Below are 24,007 nucleotides of genomic sequence, written 5' to 3' on the forward strand. Positions count from 1 at the left end.
CTTGGTATTTTTTTATGCACTATGATACACTAATGAAAAAGATCACTGGACAAAACTATAATGCCAACTTAACGTTTAATTAATTTTATTTTAGTTTTTTATTTTATTCGTTAATCTTCTTTAATTCCTGGTTTTATTAAGACATACTGTTTGCAGTGGATTGTTTTAACATGTGCATACCTGGTTGAAGTGAATCTCAGTTTATTTTGATGTCCTACAGCAGAATCAGACATAGAGCAGTCTGTACGTCATTCTGTGTGCTCAGATTTACGCTTGTTTTTATTCAACTTTACTGAGTAAAACCAGTGTGTTCTTGTTGTTGGGATCATGTTATACATAGAGGAAGCCAACAATTACCCTGTCTTGCACATGAGTTCCTTATATTCCAGCTGCAGGAAAGAGTTCAAGATATATGAGAATTTCAGAACACAACATTTTTTACATCACCTGGTGGGCTTCTCAGAAGTCGTAGCAGTTTTGTTGTTTTCTGTTAGTTTTTATTTTTCTTATTACTCTTCAGATCTCTTCATAGAAAGATTTTATTGTGTTATAACAGGTTCAGTTTGGGTGCATATTAGATGTTGTTGTTTTAATTTCCATGTTGTTTTGTTTTTAAATTCATCAGTTCATCCTGAACTGCTTACTGTTGACTGAATGTCTTAAAAGTGAACCATCTTCTTCATATCAGAAGTGTCTGTGTATCCATGTTTTATCTGTGGGATTTTTGGCAATGTCAATAAATCCCTGAGAGGTGATATAGACAAACCAGTGTATCAGTTTAGCACTACTAAGTACAGACTGTTTACATTAGACTGCTTTAGAGGTTAACATTACCAGAGTGAAACCAATAGAAAAGATTCTTCTAGCTGATCATAATATAACCAGCTTAGGGGGTCAGTTCATAGATATTCTGCATGTTTCCTGTATCTGGACTGTACTGTCTGTCTGTCTTGGTTAAGTATACCTGATTCAGCTGATCTGTCTGCATGTCTATAAGAGGAAATTCTATTGGGAATTGCTGCACATGGCAGGCATTAACTCCAGTTTTGTCAAGGACTGTAGGGTCAAACGAGTTTCTCCTCCCTAGCAGAGACACTGGTGATACAGACAAGACTCAAGAGCAAACATGCATTCTTCAGTAAACATGTGGGGCCCTCAAAGCATCTGAATAAGCAGACATACATGTATGTCTTCTAGAACTTTTAATGTATACTAATGTACTATGTATTCTATGTAATATTTCTCATTTCATTATTATATTTCACTTATTTTGCACAATACTACATTATTCCAGCACCTGTGTTGTACTTCCACTCGCTGACCACTTCATTAGAGACACCTATTTTGTCCTTCCACTCACTGGCCAATTTGTTAGAAACAACCACTTTGGATTTCCACGCACTGGCCACTTTATTCGCTCCATCTATCTTATTGATACTGTTTTATGTTGATAAAGATGTTGAACAGCACTGTGAAGTCATTGTGAAAACACTAGACTGAGTCGTCTAATTTGAGGAGAAAGTTGGCTTTATTTTATATGTTGTTTTACACAGACATTAAACAGGTCAATCACTTTCTCTTTCTCCCAGCTCTAAGCAGGAGAACATACAGACTATAGAGAGTTTTTCCACCCTGGACTGATCAAAACTGGTTCTCCTGTAATAAATCTAGTCAAAGTTACATATCAGTTACGGTAACAGAAAGGCACAGGACATTCTAATACATTCTGAGAGACATTTGAGACAATAAGATTAAGCTCTTACAAGAGAAACAGTACAGATGGTATTTTGTAATATCACTGGACAAAAGAGAGCAGTGAGTCTATGGCTGCTACTCTAAGGGCAGTAAGTTTGATCTAATCTGAAATCTATACTGCTCATGCGTTCCCTTAACTTCCTTGTCAACTAACACATTCTCAATCACATGCACTAATGTCTTAAAAAAAGGAAAATAACAGAACAGATAACAAAATAAAAAATAGTAACAATAATAATGTAATAAAATCAAAAGCTAAAGCTCCAAATGTAGAGGTGTGACCAGTAACAAAAGCAATAGTTCTGCTGTCAGCAAAGTATCATAATAAAAAACACAAAACAGGAACAAATAATAAAATGCCAATGGCTAAAATGTAACTGAAAAAAAAAAACTGAATGAAAGCTAAATATTCCCCTCCTCACAAATACAACTGAAGTAAAAGTATCATTTTAAAATAAAAGAGTTTTGTAATGCTGAGCAAAAATCTGTCTGTGATATGAGTGTATCAGTGTATCCTGCTGTAACAAGAACTTTGGCAGCTTACAAAGAGTTAGTCTAACGAGTATGCCTCATGCTGCACATGATTATATTTCAAAGATGATAATTAATGGGTATTCTAAAAAAGTAACTGTGTTCTGAACACTGCCTTTTCAAAATGAGTCACAGACTGAATACAGATTCTGCATTTTCTGTGTTCTGAATATGAACTCCTGGTGCCATTCCTACAGTGTTAAAGCCAAATCCTGTTATTTTCTACTAAAGTAATCCTTCATCATCCTCAAATATCCCACCGCAGATTCAGTTGATTCTTTAGCAGCTGCAGTTTTCTGCATGTCCCTCAGTTTCTGAACCCACTCTGCTGTTCCAACTTCTTCAACTCGAGGAATCAAGAAGTCAAGGTATTGAATGGTGAAGGCCGAGTCTGGTTTTAATGCAATCTCAGACAGTTTTATGATTGCCACATAGGCGTCTTTCACCGAGCTCTTCTTCTCTTCTTCATTCTCAGCCAGGAGCTTTTTCAGGTTGATTTCTAGGTCCGTCATCTCTTCTATCATTTCCAGTGATTTTTCCTGCTCTGTTTCCAATTTTTTGAAACGATCTTCATCATAAGAGGTTTTGTCTTTATTTGTAGTACTATATTTCTTGTTCAGTTGGTCAAATGTGACTACGTCCTCTCTCTTCTTTATGACATATTTCTTGCCCTCTCTGACATGTTTACTGTCAGGGCACTTACATACAGCGCAACGCCTACTTTTCATAACTTCGCACCAGTTGGCATTTATGGCAATCCAGCAGCCATACTCATGACAGTTCTCCTCACATTCATAGCAGGAGGTCACATTTCGGTCCTTCCATGAAACATCCGTAATGCCAACTTTCTCTTTGTAAACTGTCGTGACAGTGAAAGGAAAATTTTTATCCTTCTCAATCTTTTCTTTGTTCAGTTTCAGAGCCTCCTGAACATCAGTCAGTTCACTCTGTTTCGCTTCTCTGTACTTGATGCGTTCCTTCAGACTCTCAACACAGGCCTCAAGCTGCATGTGTTCCTTTAGAACACTTACAGTCATAGTTAAGCTTTTTCTCTGTCGTGATTTTGTGAATTCAAAAAATTCCTCCAGACTACGTTCCCCCATTTCCCAAGATGATTTGGAAAAATGCTCATATTTTTTTGTCTGTTTCTCAGACTGACGGTTGTTGAAAATGAAATGAACAGGTTCATCATCATTATCGTAACAGCAGGGGATCTTTTCTCTCTTGATGGCTTCCAGAGCATTTGTTGGTGGTCCTCCATCTGAGTGTGTAATAAACAGCACTATAATGTCCTCTATGTCTTTACCGAATAAGGACAGAACTCCTTCAAAAATGTAGCGCTGACTGTCTGAGATTCTGTTCTTAGATGCCTTCAGTACAAGACACACAGCATCAAGATCCTTCACTCCAGTACCATGTAGAAATAAATCACGTAAGTTTCGAGGGATTTCCGTGTCCTTATCTATTCCTCTGGTGTCTCCATAACCTGGAGTGTCAATGATGGTAAGAGAGGAGAGTTTCTCCTCAGAAATGATCTCATAAACAGTGACTTCCGATGTCTGAGATTCTCTTTGGTCTCTGTTTTCTTCCTCTGTGATCTCAAACCACACTTTATCCTCAAACTTCACCCCCAGAAAGTAATTGACCATGGTGTTGATCAGAGTGGTCTTGCCTGTTCCAGTTTCTCCCACCATCAGGATTGTTTTGTTTTGGAGATTTCCATATTTCTGTCCAAATGTCCACTTTCTGATCTTGCCATCTTTGTCTAGATTACTTCTTGTTGTGTAAAGACGGTACAGTGCTGGTGGGCCTGGACTGAGCTGCTGACTTTTCTTGATTAAATCATTTAAAGATGATGATGCATCACTAAACCTGCAAAATCAAAGACAAAAGGTTTAACATTCACAACCTTAGCTTACATTAATGAATGAATAAATAATAAACACAATTAGTTGAAATGAAAATGGTTATAATTATTGTTATAATGCTAAAGACTTTATATTAACAGTACATTTGATAAACAAAGGTAAAGTGTAGTAGTGATATGGAACAAGTGCATAGAAATTATTTGCATTGTACTTACAGTGGAGCTGAATTTCAAATGAGTAATTTTTAATGATTAATGAGGAGGTAAAATAAACCAGAAGGTTTATTTAAAAAAGGGTTGGTACAAAAAACGGGGTTAACACCAGACCAGAGCAAAATCCAAAAGAGAAAAACACAATACATTGGAGCAGGCAAAACTGTAACCAGAAACAGGCATGTGTAAAAACCAGAAGATATAACTACCATGCAAACTAAGCCAAAAGGGAAGAATGTAAAAGACAAAAATTGAAAGACAAAGCAAAGCCAAAAACGAGAGAAGCAACTGGAGGCAAACGGCTCAGTACACACTGAACAAACAGAGGCAATACTTCACAAAGCAACACAGAGGAACAGACAGGTTTAAAATCTACAGTTCAACAGATGATGACAATCAGTATTCAAGTGAGCTGGATCTGCTGGTTGGCCAATGATTGGTGGACTGAGTCACATGTCTAGCTGAGGGATCTTGGGAGTTGGAGTTCATACTGAGTTGTGAACCCGAGCGTGAACCAGGAAACGTGATAAGAATGTTACACACATTGTTCTGTTAACTGACTATTTGATGTTTGCAAGCACTTGAAATTTAAAACCGTCAGTGTGCTTATTTTTGTAAGTTAAAATTATTTTTGTTTTGCTGTTTAGTAGATTTGTCTTTTTTCCAAAATTTAAGGCACTCTCTCGCTACATCTTGCTCATGATAATATCCTCCAGGCTCCAGTGCATTATATTTGCTAGTGAAAAATTTGTGATTAACGGTTGTATCAGCACCCCTTCCAATACACAGAAAATAGTACAAAGACAACATATCACATGTTGAAACTGAGAAATGTTATTATTTTTTAAAAAACGATATGTGCATTTTGAATTTGATGCCAAAAACACATTCCTAAAAAGTTGGGACAGGGCAACAAAAGGCTGATAAAGATGTGTAATGCTTAAAAAACAACATCTGATGATTGATTGGCAACAGGTCAGTAACATGACTGGGTTTAAAAAAGATCATCCCAGAGAGGCTGAGTCTTTCAGAAGTAAAGACGAGGAGGGGTTCCCCACTCTGTGAAAGACTGCACGATCAAATAGAGCAACAATTCAAGAATAACATTTCTCAACATAAACTAGCAAAGAACCTCTGATCAGAGCGTCAGAGCAGAGCGTCAGGCACCGCTGATAAGCTGGTTTGTTTTTAGCCTAAATTTTAGCCAAACTGGGCAACACAGCTTTTGTTTTTTACCTTCTATTTTTTTAAGCCTTGTTTTAACAGTCAAATTTTTTATCCGTCCGAGCCTCTGCACTGACTACACTAAACTACGGACTTCTTGTTTTATTTAATTTAAATCTACGAGTTTTTGCGCCATGCCTCCCCTCAGCTCTCCAGCTGGATATGATGGCTGTGCGCAGCTGAGCCAGAAGATTAGTGAACTGGAAGGAAGAATCTCTGTGCTCTACCAGATCAAAGACGATGAGGATCTCCTCGACTCCTTGCTGGCTACAACGCAGGCGATCAGCACCGGGCTAGACAGCAGTCTTCCTCGAACGGCTGCTACGGCTGTCCGGGACGAGGATCACTGGCCTCGGCTAGGAGCTAAACCCAAGGCCAGGGAGGTGTGCTGCTCCACGCCGTGCCAGACTGAGCCGTCCGTTGCAGGTAGAGGCGCTCTGCTCGCCACCCGATTCCACGAAAGGTTCACCTGAGCAACAGATTCTCTGTGTTGGAGGAGCTGGAAGACGCTACTTTTGCTGACAAACAATTGTCAGTACACAACGTCCAAGTGAGCTTTCCAGCCATAAACCTCACCCCTGCTCCATCTGGAAACCCCACTGTGCAGCGGGCCCGCCACTCCACCTCTCAGCTGGAAGCGGCCGGACAGCCAAACCGCTGCCTACCTACCCAGTCCACCCTGCCGATCTCCCTCACAGCTTCCACACGGACAGCCGAACCGCCCTTCCCCGCACCGGAATTCTGCCACGCTGACCCCTCGTTTCCCGACACACCGCTGGGTACCGAGGAACGAACCCATCGTCCATCCCCACCTCAGCCTCGACCGCCTCGCTACAGTCCTCCATCCACGCTCATAGTAGGTGACTCAATCATTAGAAACGTTAAGCACCACACAGCCATAGTTCACTCTGTCTCTGGTGAAAAAGTCTCTGACATTACACAGCAGCTCCTCAGTCTTCTAAACAAATACGCCTCAGTGAAGAAGATAGTAATATATGTGGGATGTAACGACATCAGAAATCAGAACACAGAACTGCTTAAAAAGGACTTCACAAGCCTGCTGTCTTCTGTACAAGACTGTGGTAAATCTGTTTTTATCTCTGGACTAATTCCGTCACTGGGAAGAGGTTCAGGACATTTTAGCCGCATTTTAAACCTTCACACCTGGCTCCAAAAAACCTGCCTCTGCGAAAACTTGACTTTTATTGACAATTTTAACCTTTTCTGGAACTGCCCTTCTTCTTACAGAGTGGATGGTATTCATCCCAATAGCCTGGGTTCACAGAGTTTAGGTCACAATATATTTCACTCTGTTTTTAACTCCAGATGACTATTACATACCTCAAACTCAAACTCAAATATCTCTGTAGTTTTGGGTAGAAGACCCAGGACCAGCTCTCCATCAAAAAGAAATAACAAAGAAGTGAACAATTTTAATGGTTTTATTAATCCAAACAATCTGATTTTTATTGATCCAACTCCAATTACTTTACACTCACGAGAAAACCCTGCAGTAAATGCTATAACAGATCTTGAGTTTTAAAAACAGAAAAGCTTTAGGCATAATTCATCTTAACATTAGAAGCCTACTCCAGAAGGATCAACTTAACGTCCTGATTGCACAATCTGACCCAGATATATTAATGCTAACAGAGACCTGGCTTAGACAATCTGTAAGTGATGAAGACGTGGCCTTAAATGATTTTAACCTTTTTAGAATAGACAGAGAATCAAGAGGAGGCAGAGTTGCTATTTATGTAAGAGTAACTATACAAGCCACCTTATTAGCTGCAGTCTCCAAAGAAAAATACTTCGAGTTCATAGCTCTGAAAGTGTCCCTTAGGAAAAATAACTCTTATTTTAGCTGAGATATACAGGCCTCCCTCTGCTCCGTCTTCTGCTCTTGATGAAACAGCCCACTCTTATCACAATATACTGCCTCTGAAATGCTGGTCCTCCTGGGATTTTAATCTTAACTGGCTTTCTAATGCTTCCGATTACTTAAAGGAAATATGTGGAAATCTTACCCTCACACAATTAGTCATGGAATCAACATGCCCAAATCCGAAGGATTCCACCAAGCAGTCTTTGACCTTGGTATTAGTGAGCACTGCCCCATTGGATGCATTAGAAACAGTTACAAGAACAAAACAGGCTCTCGGATGGTGGTTAGAAGAAATTTTAAACATTTTAGTGAACAAGCTTTTCTATCTGAGCAATGAGTGAAATCCACCTTACACTAGAAATTCCAGATGTTGACTTGGCACTAAACCACTTTAGCAAATCATTTCTAACGGTGGTAAACAAACATGCCCCCCACAAAAAGCAAAGAATAAGAGACAGATCAAGTCCCTGGTTCACTGGTGAAGTTTCCTCATTGTTTAAAGCCAGAAATAAAGCTTGGTCCACTGCTAGACGCACAGGAGAGAGAGGCCACTGGCTCATGTTCAGACAACTGAGAAATAGATGTACCTCTGCAGTTAGAAAGGCCAAATCAGATTATTATCTCGGCCTGATTACCAGCCCTACAAACACTCAGAACTTTTGGGAAACTGTAAAATCCCTTAAAAACAATTTCTCTACCCTTCCAACCAGCGTTATAGTTGATGATCAGCTGACAACTGATCAGAAGGAAATCTGTAGAGCTTTTAACACACATTTTGCTTCAGCTGGCCACATTTTTGCAAATACAGACTCGAATCTGTAGTTAGATAAAACTGACAACAACTCTACTGCTACACAGAGCCATGGTCTCCTTACACTCCAGCCCTTCTCTCCAATCATAGTAGCTAAATTTCTTACTACTATTAATCCACGAAAAACTACAGGTGAAGGTGGGCTGGACCCTTACTTCCTGCATCTAGCAGCCCCAGTTATTTTAGAATACATAACATATATTTTTTAATCTCTCTCTTTTATCATGCAGAATTCCCAGGATTTGGAAAATAGCTCATGTAACTCCACTGCATAAAGGAGGTGAGGCAGCAGATGTAAATAACTACAGACCAATCAAAATTGTCTTGTTTAGCTAAAATTTTAGAACTTCTAATAAATAGTCAACTTAAATCATTTCTACATGACAATTTCATCCTGTTAACTATCAGTCTGGCTTTAGAGAAAGACACAGCACGATCTCTGCTACCACACTGGTTTTAAGTAAGTAAGTAAAGTTTATTTATATAGCGCTTTTTACAACAGGTGTTGTCACAAAGCAGCTTTACAAGGAAATGAGCATTACAAAAAGAAATCCGGGTCCGAGCCCCCATGAGCAAGCCAGTGGCGACAGTGGCAAGGAAAAACTCCCTAAGATAAACAGGAAGAAACCTTGAGAGGAACCAGGACTCGGAAGGGGAACCCATCCTCCTCTGGTCGACACCGGATAGTAAACATTGTTAGTATAAAGTATTATAGTACAAAAACAGGGTAAAGGTGAAGGAAACAATTAATTTGAATAGTTCATGCAGCAGCAGCGGCAGCAGCGGCAGCAGCGGCAGCAGCATCAGTGGGGTCAGGTTGTAAGGGTGAGGTTTGCATGGTGAGCAGGGGCACCTGATCAAGGCAGCAGAGGCAGCAGCATCAGCATCTGGATGGGCAGCTGTTCAACTCGGCAAAGGAAAGAGAGGAAAAACACAGTCAGTTCTACAATGGGTGATTGATTAATTTGAATTATTCAAATGATCTCTATATGGCCATAGACAGGAAGAAGCATTGTGCTGCCATTTTTATTGATTTATCAAAAGCATTTTCAGACAGACAACAGTGTGTAGCACTGAGTAATTAGAAATCAGATTTCTTGAGTATATCCAAAGGAGTACCACAAGGTTCAATTTTGGGTCCAGTTTTATTCAATATATATGTTAATGAACTTGCTGCCTCTGCCTCAGATCGCAAAGTACACCTGTATGCAGATGACATGGTTTTATACTGTTCAGCTAACTCTGTTTATGCTGCAATAAGAAAACTGCAATGCTCATTTAATGCCCTACAGGCTGCTTTGTGTAAACACAAACTAGTTTTAAATGCAAAGAAAACTAAGTTCATGCTGTTTTCTACTAATACTGATTTTAATACTGTAAATATCACTACCCTGATGGGATCCAACATTGAGACAGTCACAGAGTATAAATACCTTGGCATATGGCTGGATGATAAACCCCCCCCCATATTAATAAATTGGTTAGCAAATGTAGACAGAAGCTCGGTGATCTATATAGAAATAAATCCTGTTTCCCCATGCATGCTAGAAAAAGAATTGTTGAGGCAACCTTACTATCTGTCATGGACTATGGTGATGTAATTTACAAACACGCATCTGCCAGCTCCCTCAAACCACTGGAGTCTATCACTCTGCTCTGAGGTTCATTACTGGAGACCCTTATAACACTCATCACTGCTGACTGTATGAAAAAGTTGGTTGGCCCTCACTAGCTACACAGTGAGAAACACACTGGTTTATTTTTATTCATAAAACACTCTCTGGTCATATGCCAGAATATATTACTTCAATGATATCTGTAAATAATGGTATTTATCAGACTCGCTCCAATGGCTGGATCACATGCCAGGTACCGAGGGTATTTACTGAACTGGGAAAATCTACTTTTAGTTACAGAGCACCAGCGAGCTGGAACTCACTACAGGAAACACCAAAGCTCAGCTCACTGGTGTCAGTCATTTTAAACTTCTACTCTCTAACCACCTCCACTCTGCCTGCAACTGTTACCTGATTTTTTACCATTTTTATCTTATTTTCATAATTTTATTACTTATTTGTTATTTTATCCATTACTTTTCATATTCATATTTTTATTATTATTTTACTAAATTAGTTTATTAGTAATTTCTTATGTTCCTCTTGTTTTATTTTGATTTGATTTTATTAATCTTTACATTTTATGTATGTTTTATTATTTATTTATTTATTTTTTTTTAGTATTTTTGTTAATTATGTTTCACTTTTTATACTTACCTGATCTGAGTCTTCATTTATTAAATTTACTTTTATTATTTAGTATGTTCTTACACATTGTCAATCCCTTGCTCTGTATTAACTCAGCAACTTTGTAAATGAGATTAAATAAAGGTTGATTGATTGATTGATTTGCTTTTCAGGCGGCACTGCATTAAAAACAGACATGATTCTCTAGTGGAAATCATTGCATGGGCTCAGAAACACCTCTGAAAACACGTCTGTGAACACAGTTCATCACCGCATCCACAAATGCAAGTTAAAACTCAAAAGAAGAAACAGAATGCAAAGAAGAAACTATATATAAACAGGATCTAGAAATGCCACTGCCTTCTCTGGGCCTGAGCTCTTTTAAAATGGACTGAGGTGAAGTGGAAAAGTGTCCTGTGGTCCGACGAATCAACATTTGAAATTCTTTTTGGAAATCATGGACACTGTGTTCTCCAGGCTAAAGACCACTCAGCTTCTTATCAGTGCAAAAGCCAGTATTCATGAAGGTATAGGGGAGCATTAGTGCACATGGCATGGGTGACGTGCACATCTGTGAAGGCACCATCAATGCTGAATGATATATACATGTTTTGGCAACATATGCTGCCATCCAGACAACGTCTTTTTCAGGGAAGGCCTTGATTATTTCAGCAAGACAATGCAAAACCACATTCTGCATGTATTACAACAGCATGGATCCATATTAAAAGAGTCCAGGTGCTAAACTGGCCTGCCTGCAGTCCAGACCTGTAACCCGCTGATAACATTTTCCGCATCCTAAAACAAAAAGAAATATGACAAAGGAAACTCCAAACTGTTGAGCAGCTGAAATCCTATATCAAACAAGAATGAAAAAACAGCAGTCGATCTCTTCAGTTCCTTAATGCTTTCGCTGCTATCAAGTTCAAAATGGGCATATATTTTTCAAAAAAACAATATAATTTCTTAGTTTCAACATTTGATGCGTTGTCTTTGTAGTATTTTCCTAAATATAATATTTAAAATTAAATATATGGTTTACATGATTTGCATATCATTGCTTTCCATTTTTATAGAATCACTAAAGCAGACTGTAACAGAACTATTAATGCTCAGTTAACTTTATATTGATATATAGTTTTTTATACACAGCAAGATAGAGATATTGCAATTTTTGTTGTCATTTTTTCATTTTATGTCCTCTAAACAGCTAACTATACAATTACAAAATAAAGTAAATAAATAATAAATAAATAACACCTAAATAATACCAAAATAAATGTTGAATTTGTTAAAAATTATATTTCTGTATCGTATAATATTTTGATGCAACAGCAATACAGAGTATGAACAATACGAACAATAATTGTTACTTCTCAACTTCGGTCATCAAAAAAAGAGCTGAATTACATTTTTACTCACCTGCAAGCCATGATGATTGTGTTTGTTTACCACAGATCTCCGAAGATGTGGGTACTGCTCAGTGATCTGTTGAACAATTTCAGACCAGACTTTCAGTGTTACAATAATTACAGCTCTTGACATAACCGTCTAGAAACTTTGAGTTTATCTTCTTTGGTTCAGTTTTTTTGGCCCCTTGAAAATGTTCTGCATGAGCCCCTTAACTCACCTCACCTCATTTCCCTTAGCAAAACCTGTAACAACATAACTGAAAATAAAGATGCTGTTTTCAACAGGCCAACATGTTTTAAATGCTTCTAAAAAGTGTTGCTTCATGGCTGTCAAAGCAAAACTATATAGTGAGCTGATTTTAATTACTATAAGTCATACATTATTCAAAATGGTTCAGGAGAATGTTTCCCCTTCAATATTTTTAGAGGCTGAAAAAGTTCTCCAAATTTTTTTATTTATTTTTTATTTTGGTCATTAAATTTGACTACATATACACTATATGGACAAAAGTATTGAGACACATACACATTACTCCTACAAGAGCTTTTATGACATCCCATTCTAAATCCATATCCATTAATACGGAGTTGCTCCCACCTTTGCAGCTATAACAACTTCCACTCTTCTGGGAGGTTTTCTACGAGATTTTGGAGAGTGTCTGTGGGAATTTTTGCCCATCCATCCAGAAGAGCATTTGTGAGGTCAGACACTGATGTAGAATCAGAGGGCCTGGCTCAAAATCTCTGTTCTAGTTCACCCCAAAGGTGTTTGATGGTGTTTCGGTCAGGACTCTGTGCGGGCCAGTCAAGTTCTTCCACATCAAACTTACCCAACCATGCCTTTATGGACCTTGTTTTGTGCACTGGGGCACAATCATGCTGGAAGGCCTTCCCCTAACTGTTCCCACAAAGTTGGAAGCATACAGTTGTCCTAAATATCTTGGATTTCCTTTCACTGGAACTAAGGGTTCTAGGGCGACACCTGCTACACAACGCCATAGCATTATCCCTCCTCCACCAAACTTTACAGTTGGTATAATGCACAAGACATTTTCTCCTACACACTCTGATGCGATTGGAAAGAACTCATGCTTAAACTAACATTCTAGATGTTTAAGCATCTACTGAAGCTTAAAAACTGTGAATGTCTGATGAATTTTGAACCTATGCGATCAACCACTTTATATCGGTATACAGATAATATCACCCTTTTACAGGTAAAGTATGCTCACTGTTGTTAGAATAAGCATTGGCAAGTATATTTTTAGCTACTAGTTAATTCAACATCCTTTTTCAAAATTAAAGTCGTGTGCAATTCTCATCATGGATCAAAGTTACCATCAACAATTAATCAGCTGTGTATAGATACAGTGATTATGGATCTATTCATTTATTTTTTTTTATCCAACGATGTCCATGGTTAACGGGAACAATAAAATATATATTTAAATGCAAAAATTGGAGGAAAAATGCATGTGCACAGATGTAAGCATGGTTTATAAATGCATGCATTTTATTCCCATTGGAAATCTTGTCTTAGTTTTTTGGTATTAACACAAAAAGAGGGGCATGCTAAACGCCACACAAACTGCAAAAGAAAAGGTGTGCATCACTAAATGTGGTCAAATGGTAATGAATATGTAAGTCTTTACTGGCTACCATTATCTGTTTTATAGCTATTAACGCCAAAAAGATGAATAGCAAAAATAAAAACTAAATGGCCATTTAAATGCCTCACTGCACATGTTTGATCTGGAACTTCTCCTGGTTTCTAAATCCTCTAGTGCTGATAATGAGAAATTTACAGCTAAATACATATAATAACATTACAAATGCAGCCAAACTGGAGCACATGATAGACTGTGTGCTCTGCTCCATGTATATGCGCTCAGAGAGTGGGGGAAGGGGTGGAGTAACACAACAGAGGCTGTGTTCCAATACACAACACTAAGCACACTTCAATTTTTCACTCAAAATGAACAAAGCAGACCCTAAAACACATTACAATAGATAAATAACAATAAACATGATACATATTATTATAATTGAATAACATACAGCACTGTCTTTTAATTTACATTGTTTGAGTATTAAACAGCTGCTAGTAAACATGCAACTCAATTTGAAATTTACTGTGTCTCAGAGTTTTAGCACTCAGCTTGAATCCAAGAGAACAGAAAATCAAGAAAAACATGGCTGCCTATGCTAATCATTTACTTAACAATAAGTAATTAAATAAACTACCATCAAAATTTCTGCATTTTCAGCTGAAAGACACTCCAGAGTAAACAATTTAAAAAGGTATCTAAGGTGACACATTTTCAAGATCTGTGTAAGCAAAACTTTACAAAACATTTTGCAGACACCAAGTAAACTTTTTATGAAAAAACAGCCAAATTTATAGAGATCAAAATTCTGTTAGCATTGACATGTCAAATAATGGCATTTCTGAGTAGCCCAGAGTCTCCTGATTTACATGTCTCATGTAAATACTTTATAATTGTAATTATTATTGACCAAAATACAAAAAAAGCAAAATTACTCTAGGTTTGTAAGAGGTTAGTGACTTTCTATCTGTCTGTCTACACAGACAGACAGAAATATGTTACAGACACAGTAGCAGGATAAGAAAACGGGAAAAAAGGTCAGTGACAGACTTATCATAGATCTACACAGTGAAGGAGTTAAGAGGAAAAGTAAGCTTTGTGCACATACTGAACTGCTTAGTTTAGTTTTTGTTCACATTTTTTTCATGATGTTTATATGTTTAGAGGTCAAAGAATGTTTAGAGGCAAATTTCTTTTTCAAACCAAAACTACATGCTGCATACTTTGCACTGTTACTTAAAAATGTTTCTGACTCTTTCCCACAGAGGTGATAATTCGATGACCACTGGTTAAAATATGTTAAATATTGTTTTCACTGATTGCAGGTGGAACCTACCTAAGAGTTTGATTCTTCTTCAGGAATGTAATCAGAATGATAAATGACTCAAACAAACTAAGTTAAATCTATCAATCAGACGACGACTTCTGCAGGAAGAACAGCAACAGGGTTTACTAGATGAAGTCTGTGCCAAAGCTCCACTGCTCAGACTTTTGAAGTCTAGGTGTACACCTGGGCGTGTCCTAATAATTAAGTGAGACTTCGATATCTAGTCAGCTTTGCCACTATGATTAGTGAGGCCATGAACAATAAATCAGGCAGAATCAATGAAAGCAGCTTAAAAGGGAAGTTTCATTCAACTACTCAGATGCAGCTTTTCTCTCTTATCACTTTTCAAACTTCAGGTTTGTTAAACTGGACAGAGCATAGAAAGAAACGGCATAAAATTATATGTTTTTAATGAATTACTGTCACTCTACTCTACAAATCCTTTTTTTTAGTAGTAAGTATTGGTGGTAGCAGTAGTAGGTTGGTTAAAGGGGAAGTGGTTAGAAGTTAAAAGAAATGTTGAGTGACACAAGCAAGTAGAGCTTTAGAGTGTTCTGTAATGAATCCAGCTGACTGGTGCTCTGTAGTCACTGGAATGAGATTGATTTCCAATGTTTACATTAAGCACTTTTGTTATTTATGATGGCGTATAGATGGTAAGTATCTTGTAAAAAATGGAGTCCTCCAGCTCAGCCAATCATATCAGACCTCAGTAAATAAACATTGCATCTTATTTGAAAATCTATAATATACAATCTGAAGATACCTACGTACAATATGGATTTGTGGCAAATGAATTTTTCCTCGGTCAAGTGGTCAAGCCAACACTAACGTTAGCCGAGTTAGCTGACAAGCCGGCTAGTTTTAGAATTTGAAAAAACTTTGCAGATAGTAAGCAAGTGACAAGCAACAGAGTTAGAGATTACTGACAGCTCTTTATGGCTGTGTGTTGAGTTCTTTTCAGAGGACAGTAAATCTATACTGCTATACAAGCTGTACACTAACTACTTCAAGTTATATCCAAGTTTCATTTCTATAGTGTTGTCCCATGAAATGATATAATAAAATATTTGCAGAAATGTGAGGGGTGTACTCACTTTTGTGAGATACGGTACATTACCCTGAACACAAAGCAAAAATCTTAATCTGGTCTCAGCCTTGATTTAGACTTGACTACTAAAAATCTTGGTCTTGACTCCGACTCAATGTATCACCATCTCTGACTTGACTCTGAATCAGATCTAGCGGTCTTGTCTACAACACTAATAATAATGATTCAAACCTGAGGTAGTGAAACAGAGCACCTGGTGTTTAAAAGACAGAAAAGCTAAATGTAACCTATTCTGTGAGTCTAGCTTAGTTAGCAGGCCAAGAAGTGTCACACACTGCAGTAAAGGTTAGACTCCAACCAACTGGTGCTCTGCAGACACAGTGTAGATCATAAAAACTCACATTTCAAAGAACAAAGTCATGTGACAGAAAGCTGAAACTGAAAGTGCTCTTTGGTGTGTGTAGCCGTTAGCTGTCACTGAGATATTTCCTGGCCCTGATCTTTCCCCTCTCTATCAGGTTCTGTCACCACCTACCAGTAACAGTTGACACTGTCATAGTTCTGATCATCATTTTAAAATTAATAACATAATTTTAAGTACTGTGATATGCCTTATTACTGCCCAGCACTAGATAAACATTAAGTACTGATAGATTATAATTAGACTGTTAAAAATGATCCCACAACCCAGAAGGAAAAGTGACTTAGAAAGTGTGTGTGTTAAAAACAGAGATCTGCTCTACTCAGTTGACTCAGCTTGACAACACCAAAGTTCACACAACTCAAACTTCTTTCTTAAGCCAAAAATTCTCAATTTTTTAGTTTTGCTTCTCAGTTAGGTAAAATAGAATACATTCGGTTTTAAGCTCAATTTCCCCACTAGCCAGGACTCTTTCCATCATAAAATCCTACTAAACATTGGGTACACATTTATGGATTGTTATTGCATTACTGGGGTTCCATCTCAGGGGTCTCCTGTTGGGGTGACGGCTTAGTCCGTTGCACCATTCAGCAACACCTGAAGCAACTTGGAGTTGGTGTCCATAAATACACTGTAGAAAATATTTGTTGTTTTAACTTTGAAGCATGTTGTAGTCTCAAGTGGTGCAAGAAACCCAAGAAAAAAAAGTGCAGGATGGGACCGTGTGATAGAAGGACTGCCAGTTAAAGGGGAAATAGAGTAAAGAAACAAGACTTTGATTTTGTTGATCTAACTGAGATGCAGACCTGGAAACAGTTGCTGGGAGAACTTTTGACTCAATTAAGAAGTTTGAGTTGTGTGAACTCGTGACCTCAAGTTGAGTCAACTCAAGAAAGGCCATGTAATCAGTTACTTTATGATTTTAAGTTGAGCAGACCTCTCATTTTTTACATTGTACTGTTGGAGTTTTTGGTGTTGAATGTTTCCTGCTCTTTTATGACAATGAACATTTTTTATTTTGTGTTTTACTGGAAATTACATAATTAAAATATATATATACATACACACACACACACACTATATATATATATATATATATATATATATATATATATATATACACAACCCCATTTCCAAAAAAGATCATACAAATCATGTAATCATGTAAACCCTATATTTAATTGACAGTAGTACAAAGACAACATGTCAAATGTCAAAACTAAAATTTTATTGTTTTTTGAAAAATATATGCCCATTTTGAATTTGATGCCAACAACACGTTCCAAAAAAGTTGGGACAGAGGCCTGTTTGCTGCTGTGTTTCATCACCTCTTCTTTTAACAACACTCTATAAGCGTTTGGGGACTGAGGAGACCGACTCCTGTAGTTTAGAAAGTGAAATGTTTTCCTGTTCTTGCCTCATATAGTATTTCAGCTGCTTAACAGTTCAAGGTCTGCTTTATTGTATTTTTTGTTCATAATGCAACAAATGTTTTCAATGGTGACAAGTCTGGACTGCAGGCAGGTCAGTTTAACATTGTCTTGCTGAAATAATCAAGGCCTTCCCTGAAAAAGACTGTTTTCACAGACAGTGGTTTTCAGAAGTGTTTGTAAACCCATGCAGTGATTTCCACTACAGAATCATGTCTGTTTTTAACGCCTGAGGGCCCAAAAATCAAGGCCAGCAAATACTGGTTTTTGGGCTTATCCCTTGCTTACAGAAATTCTTCCAGACTGTCTGAATCTTTTAACATTATTATGTACTGTAGAAGAAGTTCTTTGCTATTTTATGTTGAGAAAGGTTATTCTTGTATTGTTGCACTATTTGCTAGTGCAGTCTTTCACAGAGTGGTGAAAGCTCCTCTCACCTTTTGCTTCTGAAAGACTCAGCCTCTCTGGGATGCTCTTTCTATACCCAATGATGTTACTGACCTGTTGCCAATCAACCACCAGGTGTAGCATTACACAACTTTACCAGCCTTTTGTTGCCCCTGTGCCAACTTTTTTGGAACATGTTGCTGGCATCAAATTCAAAATGGGCAAATATTTTTAAAAACACAATAAAATTCTCAGTTTCAACATTTGGTATGTTGTCTTTGTACTATTTTCAATGAAATATAGGGTTTAAATGATTTGCACATCATTGCATTTTGTTTTTATTTACATTTTGCGTCCCAACTTTTTTTGGAAAATGGGTTGTAGAATGATAGAAGATATGCTGAGAAAAAAATAAAACAAAAAAACAAACAGGGGCTCTGATCTGATCCTAGAATCGATGCTCTGAACATTGGCACCACTGCAATCCCTTGTTCTGAAGCAACCCCCCGAAGCTTTGAGGGAGAACAAACAGGTTCAGTGAGGTGACGGTGAAGTCAGAAAGGGCCAGGAAGGAAACATTTCTAACACTGCAGTTAATGACTCTCACTCCTCACTGCTCTAATAAACACAGTGGATTCTCTGATTCTCTCTTTTAGCTTCTGGGCAACCAAACAGGAATTTAGGAGATGAGGACTGATTCGTTACAGTAAAGGACTGGGCTGATTATCCCTGTAATTACACGTTTGTTTGAATTTGTGAGAAAAGTATTTTTAACTGAGAGTGTTTTAGGATAAATGGCAGCAAATACCAGAGATGTCACCAGTTTGTTTCCATCTGTAAGGAAATATTTAGCTGAATGGTCATCAAAATATTTTTTTGATACTTTTTATTTGTATTTAATTCATAATGGCCACTCTTTCAATTACATGTGAACTGAGTGCTTATTATTTTTTCGTGGTAGAAGTGTTTTTTTGTTTTTTTTTCCTTTTTTTTTTAAACTGTATGATAGTGTTTATATAAAGATAATGTCAGGATCTTTCAAATAGCTTTAAAATATTGAGCTTTATTGTGTCAGACAGTTCAGTCTGTCCTGGATTTTGGAGTAAAGTCATACTGAAACCATTATCCTCTAAATGAAGGGGGATTACCTGTTAGAAAAGTCAGCATAGACCATCAAGGCTGGTCACCAGCAAATGTTGTGATTTGGATGCTGTTAGGCAGGGTAGGCATGATGGTGGACTGAATTTGTCCTTTCTACCAGTTTTCTAGAAATGTACAGTCGACTCTTTAATAACTCTATTTTAATCATCTGCTCACACACAAATCGTTAATCACAATGTGCCAAAACTATACAGGCCTCCTTATTTGGTGGTAAAGAGGGATTACAAAAGGTTAGTGCTCAGCATGAATCCAGAGGTTAAAGACCTCAACATCACTGAATGTGTCTGGGATTACTTTGATTGTGAGAAGCAGAAAATTCAACTGACTTCTAAGACTAAATGCTAGAAGTGTGGAAAAATATCCCTGCAGATTTCTTTGAAAAAATGAAAGTGATGATTCAGCCCAGCAATCACACCACGTCACACATCTGAACTTATCCAGATCATACTGAGTCTCAATGACTCCCTACTCCTCACATAGTGCTCTAGATGTAAGAGTTGTGCGCAACTTTAGCTGAATATAGATGGCTTTGTGTTAGTCATGTAGCGCTATTCCAGCGTATAAACCGTTATTTCATGACCTACATAGTGCACTGCAGGGGTCCGTTTGAGATTCAGCCTAACGTTAGGCTGGCTCAAAACTATAATTTTTTGAAGCTTCTTTGGTGGAACTCAAACTAAACAAAATGAGTCTGGCTTATCGCGCTTTAGGATAACCGCCCTGTTTCCCCCGGTAAACGACATTAAACACTGTTTACACACTGACCGCAGGTTTAACCCACCTGTGAGTTTGCTGACTCTGACTCTCCTGCAGGTGTAAAATGTGGAGGACTGTTCTTCTCTAGCAGCTCCGAACTCAAACGATCTTTCAAGCAAAGAGAAAGAATCAGGCGAGGATTTTGCAGGTCAGCTGCGGTGGATCCGACACGAAGTCTGAGTCAAAGATGCGCTGCTCAGGGTCTTTATGCCCAGGCGTCGCCCCCTCAAACGGGTATGAAGAGACCACGTGATTTCTCAGAACTGGGGTCTTTTCCCAGCAGTGTCCATCTGCAGTGCCGCAGCTCTGCAGGGGGGGCGCCACATCTCGGAAAGTGGTGGGCCAAAACATACTGTCCACCCCCCCCCGAAAAACACGACTGGCTGCGTGACGAAAGGCCACTGACTAAAACTACCTTTCATGTCATGCTAAAAACATGTCTCCATAAATCTCTACATGAACAGTGTTTTGTTTTTATGTTTATTTCTAGTTTAAGGTCTGGCTGAAACAGTTTTTAGACAATGTTTGCATCTTTTAAAGAGCCAAAAGCCTGAGATGCTGCCATTCCCCTCTGATGCCCTGCCAATCCCTGTGTGTTGTCTGTTTTTTCTCTCTCTGTGGGCTTGTCAGTTTACTGATTTTTTTCTTCATATATTTCATATTTAATTTTACAATCCTGTCTTCAAAAAAAGGTTAAGATGCTGTGCAAAATGTAAATAAAAACAATGCAATAATGTGCAAATCATTTAAAATATATATTTGATTGAATCATACACAGACAACATATCAAATGTTGAAACTGATGACTTTTGTTGTTTTTTGAAAAATATATGCCATTTGGAATTTGATGGGAGCAATACATTTAAAAAAAGTTGGGACAGGCGCATGTTTACCACTGTGCTGCATCAGCTCCTCTTTTGACATCACTCTAAGCATTTGTGAACTGAGGAGACCGACTGCTGTAGTTCTGAAAGTGAAATGTTCTCTCATTCTTGTTTCATGCAGGATTTCATCTGCTCAGCAGTTCAGGGTTGCCTTTGCTGTATTTTTTGTTTCATAATGCGTCAAATGTTTTCACTGGTGACAGTTTAGCAACTGGACTCTTTTGCTATGGAGCCATGTTGTCGTACTACATGTAAAATGTGGTTTGGCATAGTATTGCTAAAATAAGCAAGGTCTTCCCTGAAAAAGACGTCATCTGGATGGGAGCATGTGTTACTCCAAAACCTGTATATATCATTCAAATTATGTGTCATTGGACAACAGGACATGTTTCCACTTCACCTCAGTCCATTGTAAATGAGCTCAGGCCCAGAGTAGGTGGTAGCAATTCTGGATACTGTTTATATATGATTTCCTCTTTACACTGTAGAGTTTTAACTTGCATCTGTGGATGCAGTGATGAACTGTGTTCATAGAAAGTGTATTTTGGAAGTGTTGCTCTGCCCATGTTGTGATTTCCACTGCAGAATCATGTCTGCATTACATGACTTTACCAGTCTTTTGTTGCCCCTGTCCCACTTTTTTGATACATGTTGCTGTCATCAAATTAAAAATTGGCACGTTTTTAAAAATTAAACAATTCTCACTTTCTCACATTTTCCCATATCTGCTATGTTGTTTTTTTGACCATTTGCATGATCAAATGGTTCTTTGAATCAAAAAAGGGTTCTTCAGACTGAAGAAGAATGTGTTTAATATGATTCTATATAGAACATTTTTGAAAAGTGTTCTATATAGCATTATAAGTTGTTCTTCTATTGTTACAGGCTTGACATCATAAGAATAAAAGAATCCTTTTCAAAGAGGTTTTATATAGAACAATCTACAGCACATTCACCATCAATCTGAAGAAGAATTTGGTGATGCAGAGAACTCTTAGTTCTATATACAACCATTTTCTTTACTAAAGAACCCTTGAAGAACCATAATTTTTAAGAGTGTAGAGTTTAAATAATTTGCACATCATTGGCATTTGGTTTTTATTTGTCCCAACTTTTGGAAACAAGGTTGTATGTAATTTTCGATTGTGGACTGTACAATTAAAGTACAATTGAAGTAAAAGGTAAGCTATAATTTATCATTCTATTATTTCTATCATTTCTAGATAGACACACAGATAAAATCACAGATCTGTCAACTCTTTATAATGTTTAAAGTGACTGTCATATCACATAAATCTTTCAATGTGTTTTGTGATGGTAGATATAAATACAATATAAAAACATCAAAATATAAAAACCAATTTACAAACATATACTAGGCTAATACATTACTAAATGATACTATTAAGGGTCATCAGAGTTAATTTATATGACATAATAAAGTTAAATTATATTGATTTTGTTTACATGAAATATAGTAATTACACAGTTACCTCAATAGACTATCACAAAACAAAATAATATTCATGTGAGAATTAATGAGATAATCTTCACTGAAGTTGTTTTCTGTGAACACTGTCTTTATGAGATGTTACAGCAATGATAAAAATCCTCCTGAAGTCATTCTGTAACAGCTATAGGGCTTTTCCCATCATTCCTCATTGTCACTCAGCTCTCAGTTCAGTCTGTAGAGTCTCATGTATCAGTCAGTGGACAAAATACAACACAATATTACAGAAAACATGAGTTTGAACAGTTACTGGTCAGTATTGTAGAATCCTCTAAGGAAGCTCCAGTTAGCATTTTAAACAGGCTGAGTTTGAGTGTCACATCATAATGATCCACAAGAGGGCACCACTCACCAGCTTAACAGCAGATCCACCCAATGACTGTGTTTATGAGTTACTGCATCCAAAATCATGAGTTCTACACAGTGAGGAACCCTTACAACCTTCTAGTCCTTCAGAGAAGATCTAATGATTTCCAAGAACTAAACAATAAATGTCTGTGATTTTTAGTTCATATTTATTTAATAGAATGATCATGCTTGTTATTTTTAAACTGGTATTAATATAAAATGGCATCTAGGTAGAGACAGCCAAGCGAGCTCTCTCTTTGTTCAGGTCTTCAGGAGTTGGACAGAAGGACTTTCAAGTGCAAGTCTGGTTGTAGTTTATTAGCTCGCTGCTGTCTGTCGGTTTTGGCCTTTATTTTGTGAGTGTTAGACACGTTAGATTGAATTCAGCATAATTAGGAAGTGACAGTGAATCCAGAGATGTTCACAAGTGGCTTCATGTCCAGGTGGAGTCTGGAGTCTCTGAGTCCAGTTTTCAGTCAGTTGTTAGAAATGGAGAACAGCAGCAGCAACGGCTCAGTGTCAGGACTCTTCCCTGAAGGACTCACTGTAAAACTGCTACATACAAGATAAAGTATATGTTACTGTCTGTTACAAACTTCAAATAAAACAAAAGGAAAGTCTTTTACAAGCTTCAGATGTTTGTGTTTAATCTAGAACAGCTGATAAATGTTCACCCCATGGGGGCTCTAGCAGAAATGAGCATTCTTGTAGATGATTTCCTGCTGTTTTGACCGAGTTCTGACATTTATGTCCTGAACTGAAGCTCTAGCTGTAACAGTCACACTTCAGCTCTGGGTACAGATGTTGTTTTTTCACAGAGTCCAAATCAGCTTTTGATCATTGTGTTTGTTGATCTATTGGTTATTGATCACGGCTGTTCATGTGATTTAGGATGATGATGCGTTTAACCCAGACTCTAACAGGGTCACTTCACTGGAACTGTCCAGGGTGCTGAACTTGATCAGCTCTTATTGACCAGAACTGGTGCTTTTTCCTTTTTTCTTTTCTGTATTTTACTGTTAAACTTTGAGTTAAATACTTATGCAGGGAATTCAAAGACCTTCTTAAAAATGTGAACTTCCTCGTAATGAGATACGATAAGCTTGATTTAACAAACCTTACAAACCATTTTAGCAGAAATCTGCAGAATCTTCTTCTCTTTCTAAGATCTTTTTCCTCTGATG

At 37.6% G+C, this 24,007-nt stretch overlaps 1 protein-coding gene across 1 annotated transcript; it reads right to left on the bottom strand.

The window, feature by feature from the left end:
* Positions 1 to 1,521: 1,521 nt before the first annotated feature.
* On the bottom strand, positions 1,522 to 20,277 carry LOC118817087. Its single transcript, XM_036583780.1, has 3 exons — positions 20,107 to 20,277; positions 11,952 to 12,017; positions 1,522 to 4,158 (listed from the first exon to the last, which is right to left on the bottom strand). The coding sequence occupies exons 2-3, from the start codon at positions 11,960 to 11,962 to the stop codon at positions 2,502 to 2,504; spliced, it is 1,668 nt and encodes a 555-aa protein (XP_036439673.1). The 5' UTR covers positions 11,963 to 12,017; positions 20,107 to 20,277; the 3' UTR covers positions 1,522 to 2,501.
* Positions 20,278 to 24,007: the final 3,730 nt, after the last annotated feature.

The sequence above is a fragment of the Colossoma macropomum genome, unplaced genomic scaffold (assembly GCF_904425465.1).
Source record: "Colossoma macropomum unplaced genomic scaffold, Colossoma_macropomum, whole genome shotgun sequence".
NCBI classification, from domain to species: domain Eukaryota; kingdom Metazoa; phylum Chordata; class Actinopteri; order Characiformes; family Serrasalmidae; genus Colossoma; species Colossoma macropomum.